General features: G+C 36.8%; 1 protein-coding gene and 1 long non-coding RNA gene across 2 annotated transcripts; both read left to right on the forward strand.

Annotated features, from left to right (window-relative positions):
• The first annotated feature begins 4,256 nt into the window (after positions 1 to 4,256).
• LOC118341049 (leucine-rich repeats and immunoglobulin-like domains protein 1) lies at positions 4,257 to 8,483 on the forward strand. Its single transcript, XM_035679222.1, has 7 exons — positions 4,257 to 4,446; positions 4,545 to 4,859; positions 5,163 to 5,312; positions 6,236 to 6,385; positions 6,556 to 6,642; positions 6,738 to 6,766; positions 7,229 to 8,483. Exons 1-7 carry the CDS (start codon positions 4,386 to 4,388, stop codon positions 7,307 to 7,309), a joined length of 873 nt encoding a protein of 290 aa, XP_035535115.1. The 5' UTR covers positions 4,257 to 4,385; the 3' UTR covers positions 7,310 to 8,483.
• A 1,710-nt stretch (positions 8,484 to 10,193) lies between these two features.
• LOC118341055 lies at positions 10,194 to 11,164 on the forward strand. Its single transcript, XR_004797400.1, has 3 exons — positions 10,194 to 10,847; positions 10,963 to 11,040; positions 11,135 to 11,164. It is a non-coding gene; the product is annotated as an uncharacterized LOC118341055 (long non-coding RNA).
• Positions 11,165 to 14,350: the final 3,186 nt, after the last annotated feature.

Here is a 14,350-nt window from a genome sequence, read left to right on the forward strand (position 1 = left end):
TTGAGTAAACCCTGCTGCAATCCTAGACGCCTGATTCTTGCTAAAAAAGAATTACTAACGGAAAAATACTTACCAGCCGGAGCCCTAATAAGTTATTTCTATTGTCGCGGCCAAATGACAGTGCAGAGATAGAGTCACTGTACTTGATTGACAGATCACCACAATCAATCACACCCCGTCTAAAGCAAAACTGCTTTAGCATCTATGTCTACTGACATGGGATCATAATTACACCTTTAAGAGGAACATCAGCTGTGTTGAGAGAAGGACTTGAAAACAGACGATTAATAGATCAGAAGAAACCATGAAATAAAATATGGCGGTTTAATGAGGTAACATCAGGTGGGAAAGCGTAGTTTATGCCATTATTGCTGATGGATACTGGGCTTTCTTTGATCCAGTGAAAGTCGCTCTCTGTGGACTGTTGGAAAAGAAGTGCAGGCTTCTCGTGCACTCGACTTGCTTCTTCCTTAGACGGTTGGACCGTCTGTACCTTAAAATGTTGTAGTTTGTGGGTGAAAATGATTGAGAGAACGAATCTTGAAATGAGCGATGCTGAATCGCGATCGCTGAATTTGAATTTAGAGATCTGAATTGAATTAGAGTCTGGATGAAAGGTACATAAAGATGTTGAATTGTTAGTGAGGCTAAATGTCAGTTTCGGAAACTAATGAATTTCAAATTCAAATTATTGCCTATTCAGATTCAGTAAAAAAAACAAATCAAATTATGCAAATCAAATTCATTTGTAAGTGCAATTATTCAATGTGGGGCAATTCAGAGTTTCAGCTCGTTATAGATTCGAATTCAAATTCAGTTCTACTGGACACAAATATCAGCCCATACAGATGCAGCATTGTCTACTGAAGTACTACTTTATAACTTTTTGAATAATTCAATGATGGTTGATGTTTCAAATGGATTCATATTTCTTCATATTCTTATTTTCTTATAGAGGCCCTAAAGATTACAGTTAAGAATAACTATACTACTATGACCTCAGCTTGATCCAAGTCAGCTTTAACGGAAGTCATTATCTGTTTTGTCAGACCACAGTCAACACTTCAGCAAACTATCCAGGCTCAGATAGAATCTGAACGTGCATGCATGCATGCATGACATGTTTTGAGGGTGTGCTTATGTATTTGCGTATTATATGTGTATATTTGAATTTGAATGTATTTATGTATACATGTTTAGATAAGTTACAGATAAATACACAAAATTTAATCAATAATCTCGAAACTCTCACTGTGAGTTAAAGTATTTGACAGCTTATTGGGCCCCACAGATGAGTTTCCACAGTTGAGAGTTAACAACCAGTCACTGCTAACTATGGGATAAGCTCTCTGATTGAACACAGGTGTTGGCACTTCTCTTCTTTTGTCTTGGTTCCTAATGAACTCAAAGACACACATTTAACAAAAAACATGCAATTAATACACTTCTCTAGCTACTGCAGTTTAGTAGCAGCTAGTAAGTAAGTGGCTAGTATAAATTCAAGCTGTAATTTATCTAAAGTGATGCTAAGTGCCTGAAGGATCTGATGTCTTGAAGTATTTTCAGATAGAGTGTTGACATCAACTCTGGTAAAATCTTCTTTTTTCAGTTCTATGGCTGAAAATTAATGATAGTTTTGCAAATGCCCAAGAGTCAAAGCTAAAGTCAAAACAACATGAACAGACCTCCAACTACATGTGTTCAAAGGTAGTATTGTGGGGACTATATCCAGGTTATTAGAAACAGAATAATCAATCAGACACTATCAGTGTGTGCACCATTTGGGTTTTTGATGTTTATCTGGTTATCATTAGAGGTTTAAATCTTCAGAGCTCTGCTGTTCTTGTTAACCACATTCTCATCAAAACACTTACTTACACTACTGCAAAGGTACAATGATGGACCAACAGGCCTAACACCACTAAAATAAATATCATCTTATGTGTGTTATTGCTGCTACAGTATCACCCTCTTGCAGGGTTAATGGTCAAATTACAAATTACAAAACATTTTTCACTCTTTTGATATTTCTAAGAAATTCAGACAACTGGTCCTAGGCCAAGGACGTAGGTTTGGCAAAAACACCTGAGGAATTTCCTGTTATGTTCCAGAGAGAAGAGAAAAATCCTAGATATGGTCATGGGGTGTTAATCTGGAGAGACTGATTACTATGTCTGTGCTAATGTAGTCAGATTGTATTAAAATGTCTCTTTATGTACTGTTTCTGCAGAACTTATATATATATTTTTATTAAATGCAATAATAGAACAATAAAAGTGTTATTTTCTGAAGATCTTCTGTCTGCTGCTGATTTTTTCTGCCACCAAAGAATAAAAGCGAATATCACACATAAATATGTCATAGACTGAATCAGTATTAAGGAGTGACTCCTTAATTATCACAGGAACTATAGATGTTGTATTTATTTGCATTACATCAGACACATTGACAGTTAAGTGAGAACAAGAGAGAAGCATGAGTGCTGGTTTATATTTCCAGGTAAGAATACGATAAAACATTACAAAACCGTATTAATATTATTAAATATTCCTCTTTTAACTGAGAGAGACAAGTATTGTTTGTAACATGGTGAGTAGCAAAACTCACAAATGTCCTTACACTATACTATCATCACACAAACAGCATATCTACAGACTAGAAAGTAAGTTGAATGTCTACTTGTACTTTTTTGCTATACATATACCTGTACTGCCTGCTGTAACTGCTGCACATGTTAATAGTGTTCATGCAGTAAATATTGTATATATAGTGGGGGACTGCTTATTCTATATACTATATGATGCTATACATTGCTCTGCACTCTCTTACACTGCAGAAACAATAAAGTTGAATCTAATCTAATATCTGATATAAACTGGCTTCACAATGTAAAATGTTGTTGTGCATTCAAGATTTACAGGTTCTTCTTTTAGCAATTGCTCCCTGCACAGAAGAGTTGATTCTGGCTGACTTTAATTTAAATTTAACAGGTGAACCCAAATGCAAAACACAGACAGAGGAATGGAGGATGAGAAGAAGAGAAAGAACTCCATCTGGCAATCGTTGAGGATTGGGGGAAAATGGAGGATGGCTGAGGTGTGAGTGAAGGCAGAGTGGCAGCCTGGCGAAGCAAGAGCTTGATGATCTAAGCTTGTGAGCATGGCTGGCAATGAGAGAGGAGTGCCATGCCCATATTGCACACATGAGAACCAGAGAAAGCAAAAAAAACAACAAAAAAAACTAGAAATTCTAACACAAGGAAAGACTGGAGTCATGGCACTGATCATAACAATTGGACTATAGTTTCAACCACAAACCTGCCTCTGCCCAGCTGTCCCAGCACTTTTTGTTATCTCACTTCTAGTAGTAAACCTTCCCTCTGTTGGGTTGAACATCTCTGTTTGCGCTGGGGTCCAATATTTGTCTAAATAATATAGGAATGCATCCAAAATTACAAGAAAATCATATTAGTACAACAACTCTGACTCTGGTGACCTCTTACTGTAGTTGTAATATGACTCCAAATATCATTAAAGGACCAAAGATGGATCTCTGGAGACCCCAACTAGTCCCTGTCCTTTTGCCCTCAGACTTCACAAGTCCCCTCTTGGCTGATGTAAATTGTATGAGGGTATTATTATTATTTTTCAACAATGAGGGAAATGCACACTATGAAGAAAAATAAGACACATTCTCAAAACTCTGCTATTCATTGCTATTTTTGTTTGCCATTAAATTAGCTTTGCATTTCTGCAGGTTTGGTAAATTTGTGTTCTAAAGTGAACTTGCCAGCACTGGGTGGAGTGACTGAGCCGGGTGCGTTTTTCAAGGCGTTTGATAAGATGTTCCTTCATTGGTTCCTTCATTCCCCCATGGGAGACATTCAAGTTGACACAGCAGCACAGGGGAAATGTAGTTCAGAAGTGTAAAAACAATAAAGAATAATAAAACAAAAATATGATAAAGATATAAAAGAAAGTAAGACTATAATAAAAATATATAGACCATATGCAGTAGGCATTAAGAAAAATGCTATGCAAAAAAAATTTAAACAGTGTCTAACTAACTAATATCAGTGGCACTTTGCCACTTTGTCACCGTTGCCAAAAGCAGGTCTGAGGAAAGCGATAAACGCTGGCATATTTTGACGGTTGCGCCCATGCACGCATGCACCTCTCCAAAATCATGTACACGCCTTCTTGAATGTAATGCTGGCTTGTTTCACACAGATTACTGTATTCTCCAGATGAGAAAAAACACACAGACCGGAATGAATATGAGGAAGTGACTTCTTAATTATCACAGGAAGCAGACACTGAATTATTTTTCAAAAGCAGCTCATGAGATACTTTGACAGATGATAGTGAGACCAACAGAGAAGAATTATGGTTGAATTCAGATGGATTACTTTTTCTTTATTTCTGATGCTTGTGTTTCATTTTCCAGGTAAGGATACAATAAAGAATCATTACTAAACTGCATTCATATTTTTAATGGTACATTATTCTTTTAAGTGAGACATTTCTCTCTCTTTTTCTCAACAGCAGCAACTTGGACATATTCTTCCTTCAATGCCAGAGTTGGAGATGAAGTTACTTTGTCTTGTGAAAATATGATAGATGATCAGGATAAGTGTGACAGTATTAACTGGGTCTTTGGTGATACAAGAAAAATAGTAACGCTGTTTGAACGTGGGCAGATTCACAGAGTCAACACTAAATCAGACAGACTGAGTGTTACACAGAACTGCTCTCTGGTTGTGAAAAATGTCACAGTTGAGGATGCTGGTTACTACACCTGCAGACAGTTCATATCAGGAAAACGTCGAGATGCTCATGTTTATCTGTCTGTTCTTACCAGTGAGTATTTACATCATAATGTTTTCAGCTCAAACTGTCTTGTTAGAACAAAATACTGAAACATTACAATAATTATGATTATAGTGATGAAGTTCATTTTACTTTTGTTGTATTTCACTCATAGTATTTATGTTTTCACCAGTGACTAAACGCTGATTACATGACGTCCAGCTCTTTGTCGACTCGCAAACTATTTGTTTAGATTTTAGGTTTTAATATTCTTTGTTGTTTGTTTTATGCAGGTAAAGGTTACGTTTTTTTTCCGACTGTACTGTTTGATGCATTTTGTTCTTGTTTGTTAAGGTAAGGCTGCAACAACGACAACTACAATATCGGCAACAACGATTAAATCAACACCGACAACAGGAAATATATGGACAACAATGCAAATGAACACATTAGAAGGGACAAAAGAGACAGCATCTACAAACAAACATAATGAAACAAAACAAGGTAGTGACTGAACACAACAGAACTACATACAGAAAGGAAAGGCATGCAGTAAAAAGACACTTAATTTATTAGCAAGACAGGACAAGAACATGCTTACAAACAGCTCATCATCAGAACTCTTTTGATTATATGTAACCAGCCTTTTCATATAGTTTATTACATTTCTACAGCCATCTGAAGGCAGCAGCGATGCACAGTTACGTATGTGTTATGCTTTAGTTCAATCATTTGCCACCAGCAGGATCTTGCACAAGGATACAGACCACTTTGGTTCTATACACACCAATCTGGTGGCCTATAACTTCAAGATAATAGGGTGGAAAAGTCATCACTCAGTCATCACTCTTCATCCAAATACGCCACTTAGCAACTGCCTGCGTCTCCTTGTATAGCTCCTGAACCATGATGTTTTCATTGCCAACAGAGAATGGCGCGTGGCTGTGATAAGGTGTAGAGCAGAGACATGCCTGTAGTTGTTGGGTTACATCTGATTCTAGTGAACAGGAAATAAGTGTTGTTGTTTTATTTTGTTGTATTTTTTATAGATTTTCCACATTTCACTGGAATTTTGAAGAATACGTTAGCCTGTTTAAGTCAGAATTATGAGCAGTTTTCTGTTTTAACCATCATCAGTTCAAAATACTATTCCAGTCACATTTTTTATTGTTTCTTCATTGAAAGCATTAACATGTAGTTCTGACTACTGCACTTTAATTAATAATTAAATTATTATATTTTTCATTTAATGTAGAGACAATTGTTAAATGAAAATAGGCAACCTTCAAAATGATTGAAACAAGGTTTACTATGCTACAAAGCTTGTATCAAATAGTAAGTATTATTCAAATTCCCAGAGAAATATGTGACAAATTGTGTACAAAACATAAAATTTTTTCTGTTTGTTGCATTTCTTTATTGTTAAGGTGATGCTGCAACAATGGCAACTACAATATCACCAACAACAATGAAATCAACATCAACAATAGGAAATATATGGACAACAGTGAAAATGAGCACATCAGAAGGGACAAAAGAGACAGCATCTGCAAACAACAATAATGAATCAAAACAAGGTAGTGACTGAACACAACAGAACTACATACAGAAAGGAAAGACATGCAGTAAAAAGACACTTTTTAATTCAGACATTAGAGATAAAGAGACAGTACAAGAACACACCCACGAACAGCTCATCAGACAAACTCTTCCAACTATATGTAACACTGCTAAATTCTCTTTACAGTGTGGTGGCAGTTCGTCATTGTGTTTGTGGCACTCTCAGCACTCTTAATAATCCTTCTGGTTGTCACCAGATGGAATAGAAATAAAGGTGAGAGCAACCACTGATTAAACTTTTAAAAACAAGAAGTTATGATAAACCTGGGTTTTCACTGTGGGAACTGAAATCCTATTTTGTGTTTTCAGGAAAAAAAAAACAGATGGATGAAAACATGGTGAGTTTCAAAGCTTAATAATAAAATGTGCGTTCAGGTTCTTCCGACTGTATTATATCATACTTTTAACGCAATGACACAAGACGGGCGAGGGGTTGATGGATGGACGGAAATGTCCTCTGGGCCAGCAGTTTGTTTTAACCCAAACATGATCTTCTCCTAAACCAAGTACTTTTTGTTTCTTAACCTGACCAAACTGTTTCACGTGTTTAACATAACGTACATAAGGACCAGTACTTCTGCTGCTGGTTCTCTCCACCGGTCACGTATGTCGTATCGTCATTGGCAATATGACCTAGTCTGTCTTTTAGGCATGAAGACGTGTTGTCTAATAACTATCACTCTGGTTCCCTTGAGCAAGGAGCTAAAGTCCAGCTGTTTCTTCAGAGCTGCTCTGTATTTCAATATTTATTTGCTCCATTTTCACCCAGAATCTTAAATGTGTTGTGTTTTTTTTCACAGGAGCATAATGACAAAGATGAAGATGATGGCATAGTGAACTATGTAAACGTTGGAGACCCTTCTGTCTCTGTCAGACTCTAATGATCATCAACATCAACTCACCAGAGAAATGAGCCCACTGCTGTTAAATGTCCTAAGTAGACCACAGACTCTTAACATCAGTTTAAGATTTTGGATGACTGAATGTTATTTTTATTTATCGCCATGTGTACTTTACTTTGAGCTGGACAAAGATGCCCAAGTCTTGATTTCTCACATTAGGTAGCCCACTATGAGTTTTTAAAAGGCCTTTTATTGCCTCAGTTGTGAAATGTTTTTTTTATCTTTAGTCAGTTTAGAGCTGGATCTTAACTTAATATAACAGGAAAAATAATTTATTATTATTATATGTTCATTTATTTCTCATTTAATATCTTTAACATATATACTCACGTAACCATACCAGCCAGTTCTCATTCCCAACTTGTCTAATATGGCAGCTTGATCATCCCACACTTCGAGGTATGACACTTTAGGTGTCCCTTTATGGATGCACCTGTCTAGTGTAATGTCTTGATGTGCGTTTGAAGTCAGGTGACTTACTATAAAGAGCGGAAAAGTCTGCATTTGGAGGTGGTTTGGGTGGATTGATCGGTCAAACAAACTTTCAACATGCTTATTTTAATCCAAACATTAACTTTTCCTCAAACTAACCGAGTAGTTTTGTGCCTAAACCAAACAAATATGTTTTGCCAAACCAAACTGTGCCTGTTTACACTCACATAAAATGTAACTTTTTCTCAGTATGCTGTATTTTAAAAAGTATAACTGGATCGGTTGCATATTTATTATTGCTAACTCGACGGCACGAAGCCCTTCATATGTAGAAAAGATGCTAGGGGGCTACCTATAGTGTCATAGGTTGAAGCATAGTGCCACTGAGCAAGCTGCTGTATGTGACGAATTGGGAGTGAAAATGTGTTGCCTATGCACATGTATGCTGTTGTTGTATATACAGTATCTGATATATAGTTTGTACACCGTTTTCATATCCAGTTGTTTATTCTGTATATAATGTCTTACTATTAGCATTGCTTGTACTTACAGCTGCACTACATATTTTATACTTATACCTGCACTGCCTCCAGTAACTTCAGTGCATGCATGTTCTAATCTACCTGTATTGTTTATTCTATAAGTTATATACTGTATGTTAAGTGAAAGCAGCTGCGAAAACTTGTCTGGCCACCCCAGCTGTAACCCCAGTTTGGTATTAAATATAACATATGCCACCTTCAGATATTTTTATTCAATTCTTTACTCATTTGCCACAACAATGTAATGGTTGTGAGTTAAATTATATTCATCTGGGGGGTTTTAAGCACATATTGATATATGAGATTGTTTGCAATACAATCAGTATATACTTCTGCCACCCTTAAAGTCTCAATGCCACCCTCTTGCCACCCCATGAATATTTCTATAGATCCAAAATGACCAGAAAATGCACAAAAGTGAAATAGCTTGGGCTACGTTCCGAAGTGTTCATGGTGGATCCACATGACTTCTTGCTGTAGGTGTGATATGACTCCAAATTATAATAAGATATTATTAAAGACCCAAAGACTCTGCAGTGTGCATAGCATGAAAAACCCTGAAGTGGTGACGTCAAACAAACTAGGGTAAGTTCCTCTTTTTTTAGTTCTATGGCCAAGAACAAATGTATAACTTTGCAAAAAGCCAAAAGTCAAAACAACACAAACAGCCGCTACTGCTATATGTTAAAAAGTAGGACAGTTCAGTTAGATGCTCATAAATGTGTTCATCATTTGTGTTTATGTGGCCATCATTAGAGCGTAAAACCACCAGAGCTCTGCTGCACTTGCTAACCACATTCTCATCAAAACACTTCTCCTTTACTTTTAAGAAATATATAGAATGAGGAAGCAACAGGTCTCAGACCACTAAAACATCATCTTATCTGTGTCCTTGCAGCTGCTACAGTATCACCATATTGCACCATGGACATCAAGAGTCAAATGGACGAGGAGTTTGACTCTTCACGCCTGTACTGTTAATGGTTGCTTGTCCAACATCACCATGACTTCCTGTCTTTTTGCTAATAAACTATCTAAATAAAAACCCAAGATGCACCATTGCAAACACTTATCTTAACTAACAATCTTTAAAGATGCATGCAATATAAAGTTAAAATGTCACAAAGTTTTTTACTATTTTGTTATGCACAAGAAATTCAGATATATTAAAAAATAATATCACAAAAGGAAATTTGAGACAACACAAACCGAAGTGAGTATAGGGAGGGGACTCGTCAGCTATCACAGGAAGTAGACGCTGCATTAATTTTAAAGAAGCAGCTCATGAGAGACTTGACAGTTGAGAGTGAGACCGAGAGAGAAGAACAATGGTTGAATTCAGATGGATTACATTTTCTTTATTTCTGATGTTGGTGTTTAGTTTTCCAGGTAAGGATACAACTTTTGTTTGTAACATGGTGAGTTTGGTGAACTCTTGTAAACCAAAAATTAGATTTTTTAAATTATCTTTACACTAACACTGAACATATTTATGTTTCAGTTTATTTTTCACGTCTCTCACTTTTTCATCAACAGCAGCAACTGGGAATTCCTCCTTCGCTGTCAAAGTTGGAGGTGATGTCACTTTGCCTTGTGAAAATTTGATACCTGATCAGAATAAGTGTAACAGTACTTCCTGGGTCTTAACTGATTTAAAAACCACAGTAACGAAAGCCAAAGTTAAATCAGACAGACTGAGTCTTACAGCGGACTGTTCTCTGGTTATAAAGAAGGTCACAGTTAATGATGTTGGTCTATACACCTGCGAACATTTTAAATCAGGACAGCGACAATTATCTCCGGTTCATCTGTCTGCTGTTGTCAGTAAGTATTTACATCCTAATTTCTTCAGTTCAAACTGTCCTGTTAGAACAAAATACTGAAACATTACATGAAGTTAATTTTACTTTTGTTGTCGTTCTCACCTAAAATCTCCATCTTCACCAGTGACTAAAAATGAAAAGAATGATAAGATGACGTTGTCCTGCTCTGTGCCGTCTCATGGATGGTGTTTACACAGAGTGAAGTGGCTGTATGAGGGTCAACATGTGGATGGAAACAACAAAGACATGGAGACATCTGTGTCTGAGTGCTCAGTTACTGTGACATTTCTTGCCTCTTATCTCAAGCAGAAGTCAAAGTTTCATGAGTTGTTCAAGTGTGAAGTGACTAATACTAACAGTAACAAATCGCAGCTGTTAACTTTCAGCCGTCACTCCTCAGGTGAGAATATGATGAGCTGTTTAAAATCACTTCAAACTGATAAGTAATTACACAAAATGTTTGTTTTTGATCTGATTTGAGGTTTTACTATCACATCATTCTGTGCCATTTGTATTGTGCAGATGCTTATGTTTGTAAGATGCTCATGTTCATCGCTTTTATTTATTTAATTTGTTAAGGTAAGGCTGCAACAGCAGCTACAATATCAACAACAACAATTAAATCAACATCGACAACAGAAAATAAATGGACATCAGTGAAAACGAGCACATCTGAAGGGACAAACAAAACAGCATCTAAGAATAATGAAACAAAACAAGGTAGTGGCTGAACACAACAGAGCTACATACAGGAAGAAAAGACATGCAGGCAAATGTTTTTTGATGGACGTAGACCAACACTATTTCTGAGTATATGTAACACTTGTCTTTCCAGTATGGTGGCCGTTCATCGTTGCTTTGTCAGCACTCTTGATAATCGTTCTGGTTGTCATCAGATGGAAGAGAACTAAAGGTGAGAGCAACCACAGATTAAACTTTTATGAACAAGAAGTTTTCACCAGATTTTCACTGTGGAAACTGAACTCAGCTCTCTTTTGTCTTTTCAGGGAACAAAAGACAGATGGATGAAAACATGGTGAGTTTTAAAACCGAATAATCAAATGTGCGTTCAGGTTCTTCGGACAAAAACAAAGCGAGTTTAAAAACTGAAATATCAAAAGTTTCTACAATACGATTTAAAAAAATTTAAGCAGGGTTTGTGTTTTTTGTTATTCACTATTAACTGTGTAGGTCTACACTGGAAATAATAAAAAAACAATAAACATCGCTGATTTTATTGCAAGTAAGCGTTTGTGCAACTGTCAAATTATGCTTTGTGTGAATACAAAAAGAAAAATGGGAAAAACACGATATACCAGCAGCACAAACTACAGCCTCCAATGACTACTGAGTTGAACCAACTGCTCCCTGACTCAGTGTATTTAAGTCTTATATTGGCAGTATTTGCTGTGGGACTATTGCATTGTGTGTTGAAAATGTTCGTCCATTCGTCCATCACATTATCACTACTTAAAACCACACCTGCTTACGTTTTATTACATTGCAAAGCCAGACTCATAGACACGGTAAGATCAAACACTACATCCATGCATATCACGCATGACAGACGTAGCATGAAATTTGGCTGGGGGGGCCAGATTGACTCTTTGGTGACCTGCATGAGAGGAGAAGAAGGAACTAGAACTTAATGCAGTTAAAGAGGTGTGAGTGAGTCAGTATGAGTCCACATGTTACTGAGCAGCCATGCTCTTGTCTTCTCTGTGTAGGCTGATCCTGAAGATGGTGTTTCCTACGCCTCCATCAGCTTCACCAGGACCAAAAGTAAAGCCCGGGTAAGCTGCCTAATGGATTATGGAAATCATTTAAGTTGATATATGATATTAATATGATCAATCAGGTTGACAGTCTCTGTTGACATGAAATTTGCTGTGAATATTCATGATCATGTATTTTTGGTGACCCCCTCACCTTGCCTATACAGTCTCCACCATCAATTACACAATCAAATCAAAGCAAAGTGAACATTTCGGCTGTTACTTAGCAGCACAACTGGGACTTATAGAACTCCTGTCAGGTTACAAATGTGTTTAGTTTACGTATGTCATTTATGAGTTGTACTCTTCCCCTCTAGGTTCGGGGTGGTGATGATGACGAAGCGGATACAGTGACCTACAGCACTGTAAAAGCTCCCTCATCTTCTGCTGGAGCGTCCACTGATCCCAGCAACCTCTGCTCTACTGTCAACAACCCAAACAAATAAGATGTTATCATTAAATACAGCATGTTGATTTAGCACAAGGTCTAAGGGATCTTATTTTGATTCAGCCTCATGGATGTCTTGTGATCACAGATCCAACTTTAGAGGAGCTGATACAAAGAAACCAGATGAGGATCACCTTTCACACAACACCTGCTCTATGACACATGTAGCCAATGAGAGACTTAAGACTCACTGTAGAGGTGGAAGAGTGAAAACGGAGGGAGATATGTTAGATATATATTGTATTTTTAATACTGTGTAAAAAAGTGTTTGTAAAAATGAGTTTTTGTTTGTTTTTGTTTTGTTTAAGGTCGTTACCCTCTTCATCTAACATTTAAGTGAATATTGCTTTTTGTACAGTATTTTGATTTTGGTATATATTCGATGACACATGTTCACCATTTTACTGAATAAATGGTTAGTCTGACAAGACTGCAAATTTCTTGCTCAGGAATTTGCACTCAAATACCTATTTGTCTTTTGACTTCTGGCCGCTTTGTCTATTTTCAGACGTGGAAGTTTTAATCGTGAGAAGAACAAACCACAAAACTCTTCTGCCCCTCCCACATTAACAGCAACAGCAATGACTTTAATCTTTCAATCTAACTCGCACACTACCACCAACACCTAGCTAACCATTGACACACCAGTATGTCTTATCGCATGCAAGTTGGTCAGTCTTGTTTTGACATTACCATGGTACATTAAAATATAAGGGAAACTGTTGTTCACTTTTAATATGTCTAACAAATTCTTGACAAAATAAGAAAAAGTGTCACGTTTTACGATCTGTATCTATGTATTTCTGCATGTTTTTCTTCACCACAGAAACACAGGAAGTGGCACGTGAGTCATCACTCTATCTGAGAAGCTATTAGTTCATTAGACACTGACACACTGATGTCTTTTTTTAATATTTCTTTCTCTCTTAAACATACACAGACAATCCAACATCTCAAAAAGCTTGCCTCAGCTCAGCTGGGCACTTTTTGTTCTTTCACCTCTAGTGGTAAACCTTCCCCTGGGTTGAACACCTCTGTTTGAACTGGGCTCTAACATCTGTTTAAATTACATATAAACACATCCAAGTTGCACTGTTGCAAACATTTATCTTAACGAACAATCCTCACATATTAAACTTCCTCTTCTTCTCTTTTTTCTTCTTCTTCTTTTTCTTCTTCTTAAGAAGTGAAACACGTCATTGTGAAAAAATGTGACTGATGGTCAGAAAAACTTTAACTATGCATGGCTGTTCAGTTGTTCCAGAAACACAGCAGCAGTAGCACTGTTTGAATATGAACAGATAAAGAAAGATATCAACTCTAAATCAGACAGACTTGAGTGTTAAGCGAAACTGTTCTCTGGTTATAAAGGGAAGGTCACACGTCGTGGAGGATGTTGGGTCTACATGCAAGACATTATATCAGAACAACAACAAGATCCAGACTCTCACGCTTTATCTGTCTGTTTTACCAGGAGTATTACATTCATAATTTTTCAGCTCAAACCTGTCTTGTTGTTAGAACAAAATTACTGAAACATTACAATAATTATATTATAGGGGATGAAAGTTCATTATACTTCTTGTTGTCTTTCTCTCACAATATCTCCATCTTCACCAAAGTGGGACTGAACATAAGGACACTGATAAGGGTTTTACATTAAACTGCTCTTGTCGGAATATGGACCATGTACACACACGCAGTGGAAGTGGCTGTATGAGGGTCAAGATCTTGGAAAAGATAACCAAGAAGTGAAGAACATCACAGTCTCTCTGCAATGTCTCTGTGACCCTTTAAGTCTTACTCTTTCATTTACACATCAAACTATAACTCATTGAAGTGTGCAGTGACTGATGGTAACAAAGGAGGCAGCAGTTCCTTCAGACTTCAGCCTCAGCCTCAGAAAACAAGGCTGGAGATTGTGAAAATGCTCTATAGTTACTCAAACTCGGAGTAAATAACTAACAATATTTAGATTTCTATTTTATGGATTTGAACGT

Source organism: Morone saxatilis, unplaced genomic scaffold, assembly GCF_004916995.1.
Source record: "Morone saxatilis isolate NCDOM2014 unplaced genomic scaffold, NCSU_SB_2.0 Contig7, whole genome shotgun sequence".
Lineage (NCBI taxonomy): Eukaryota > Metazoa > Chordata > Actinopteri > Moronidae > Morone > Morone saxatilis.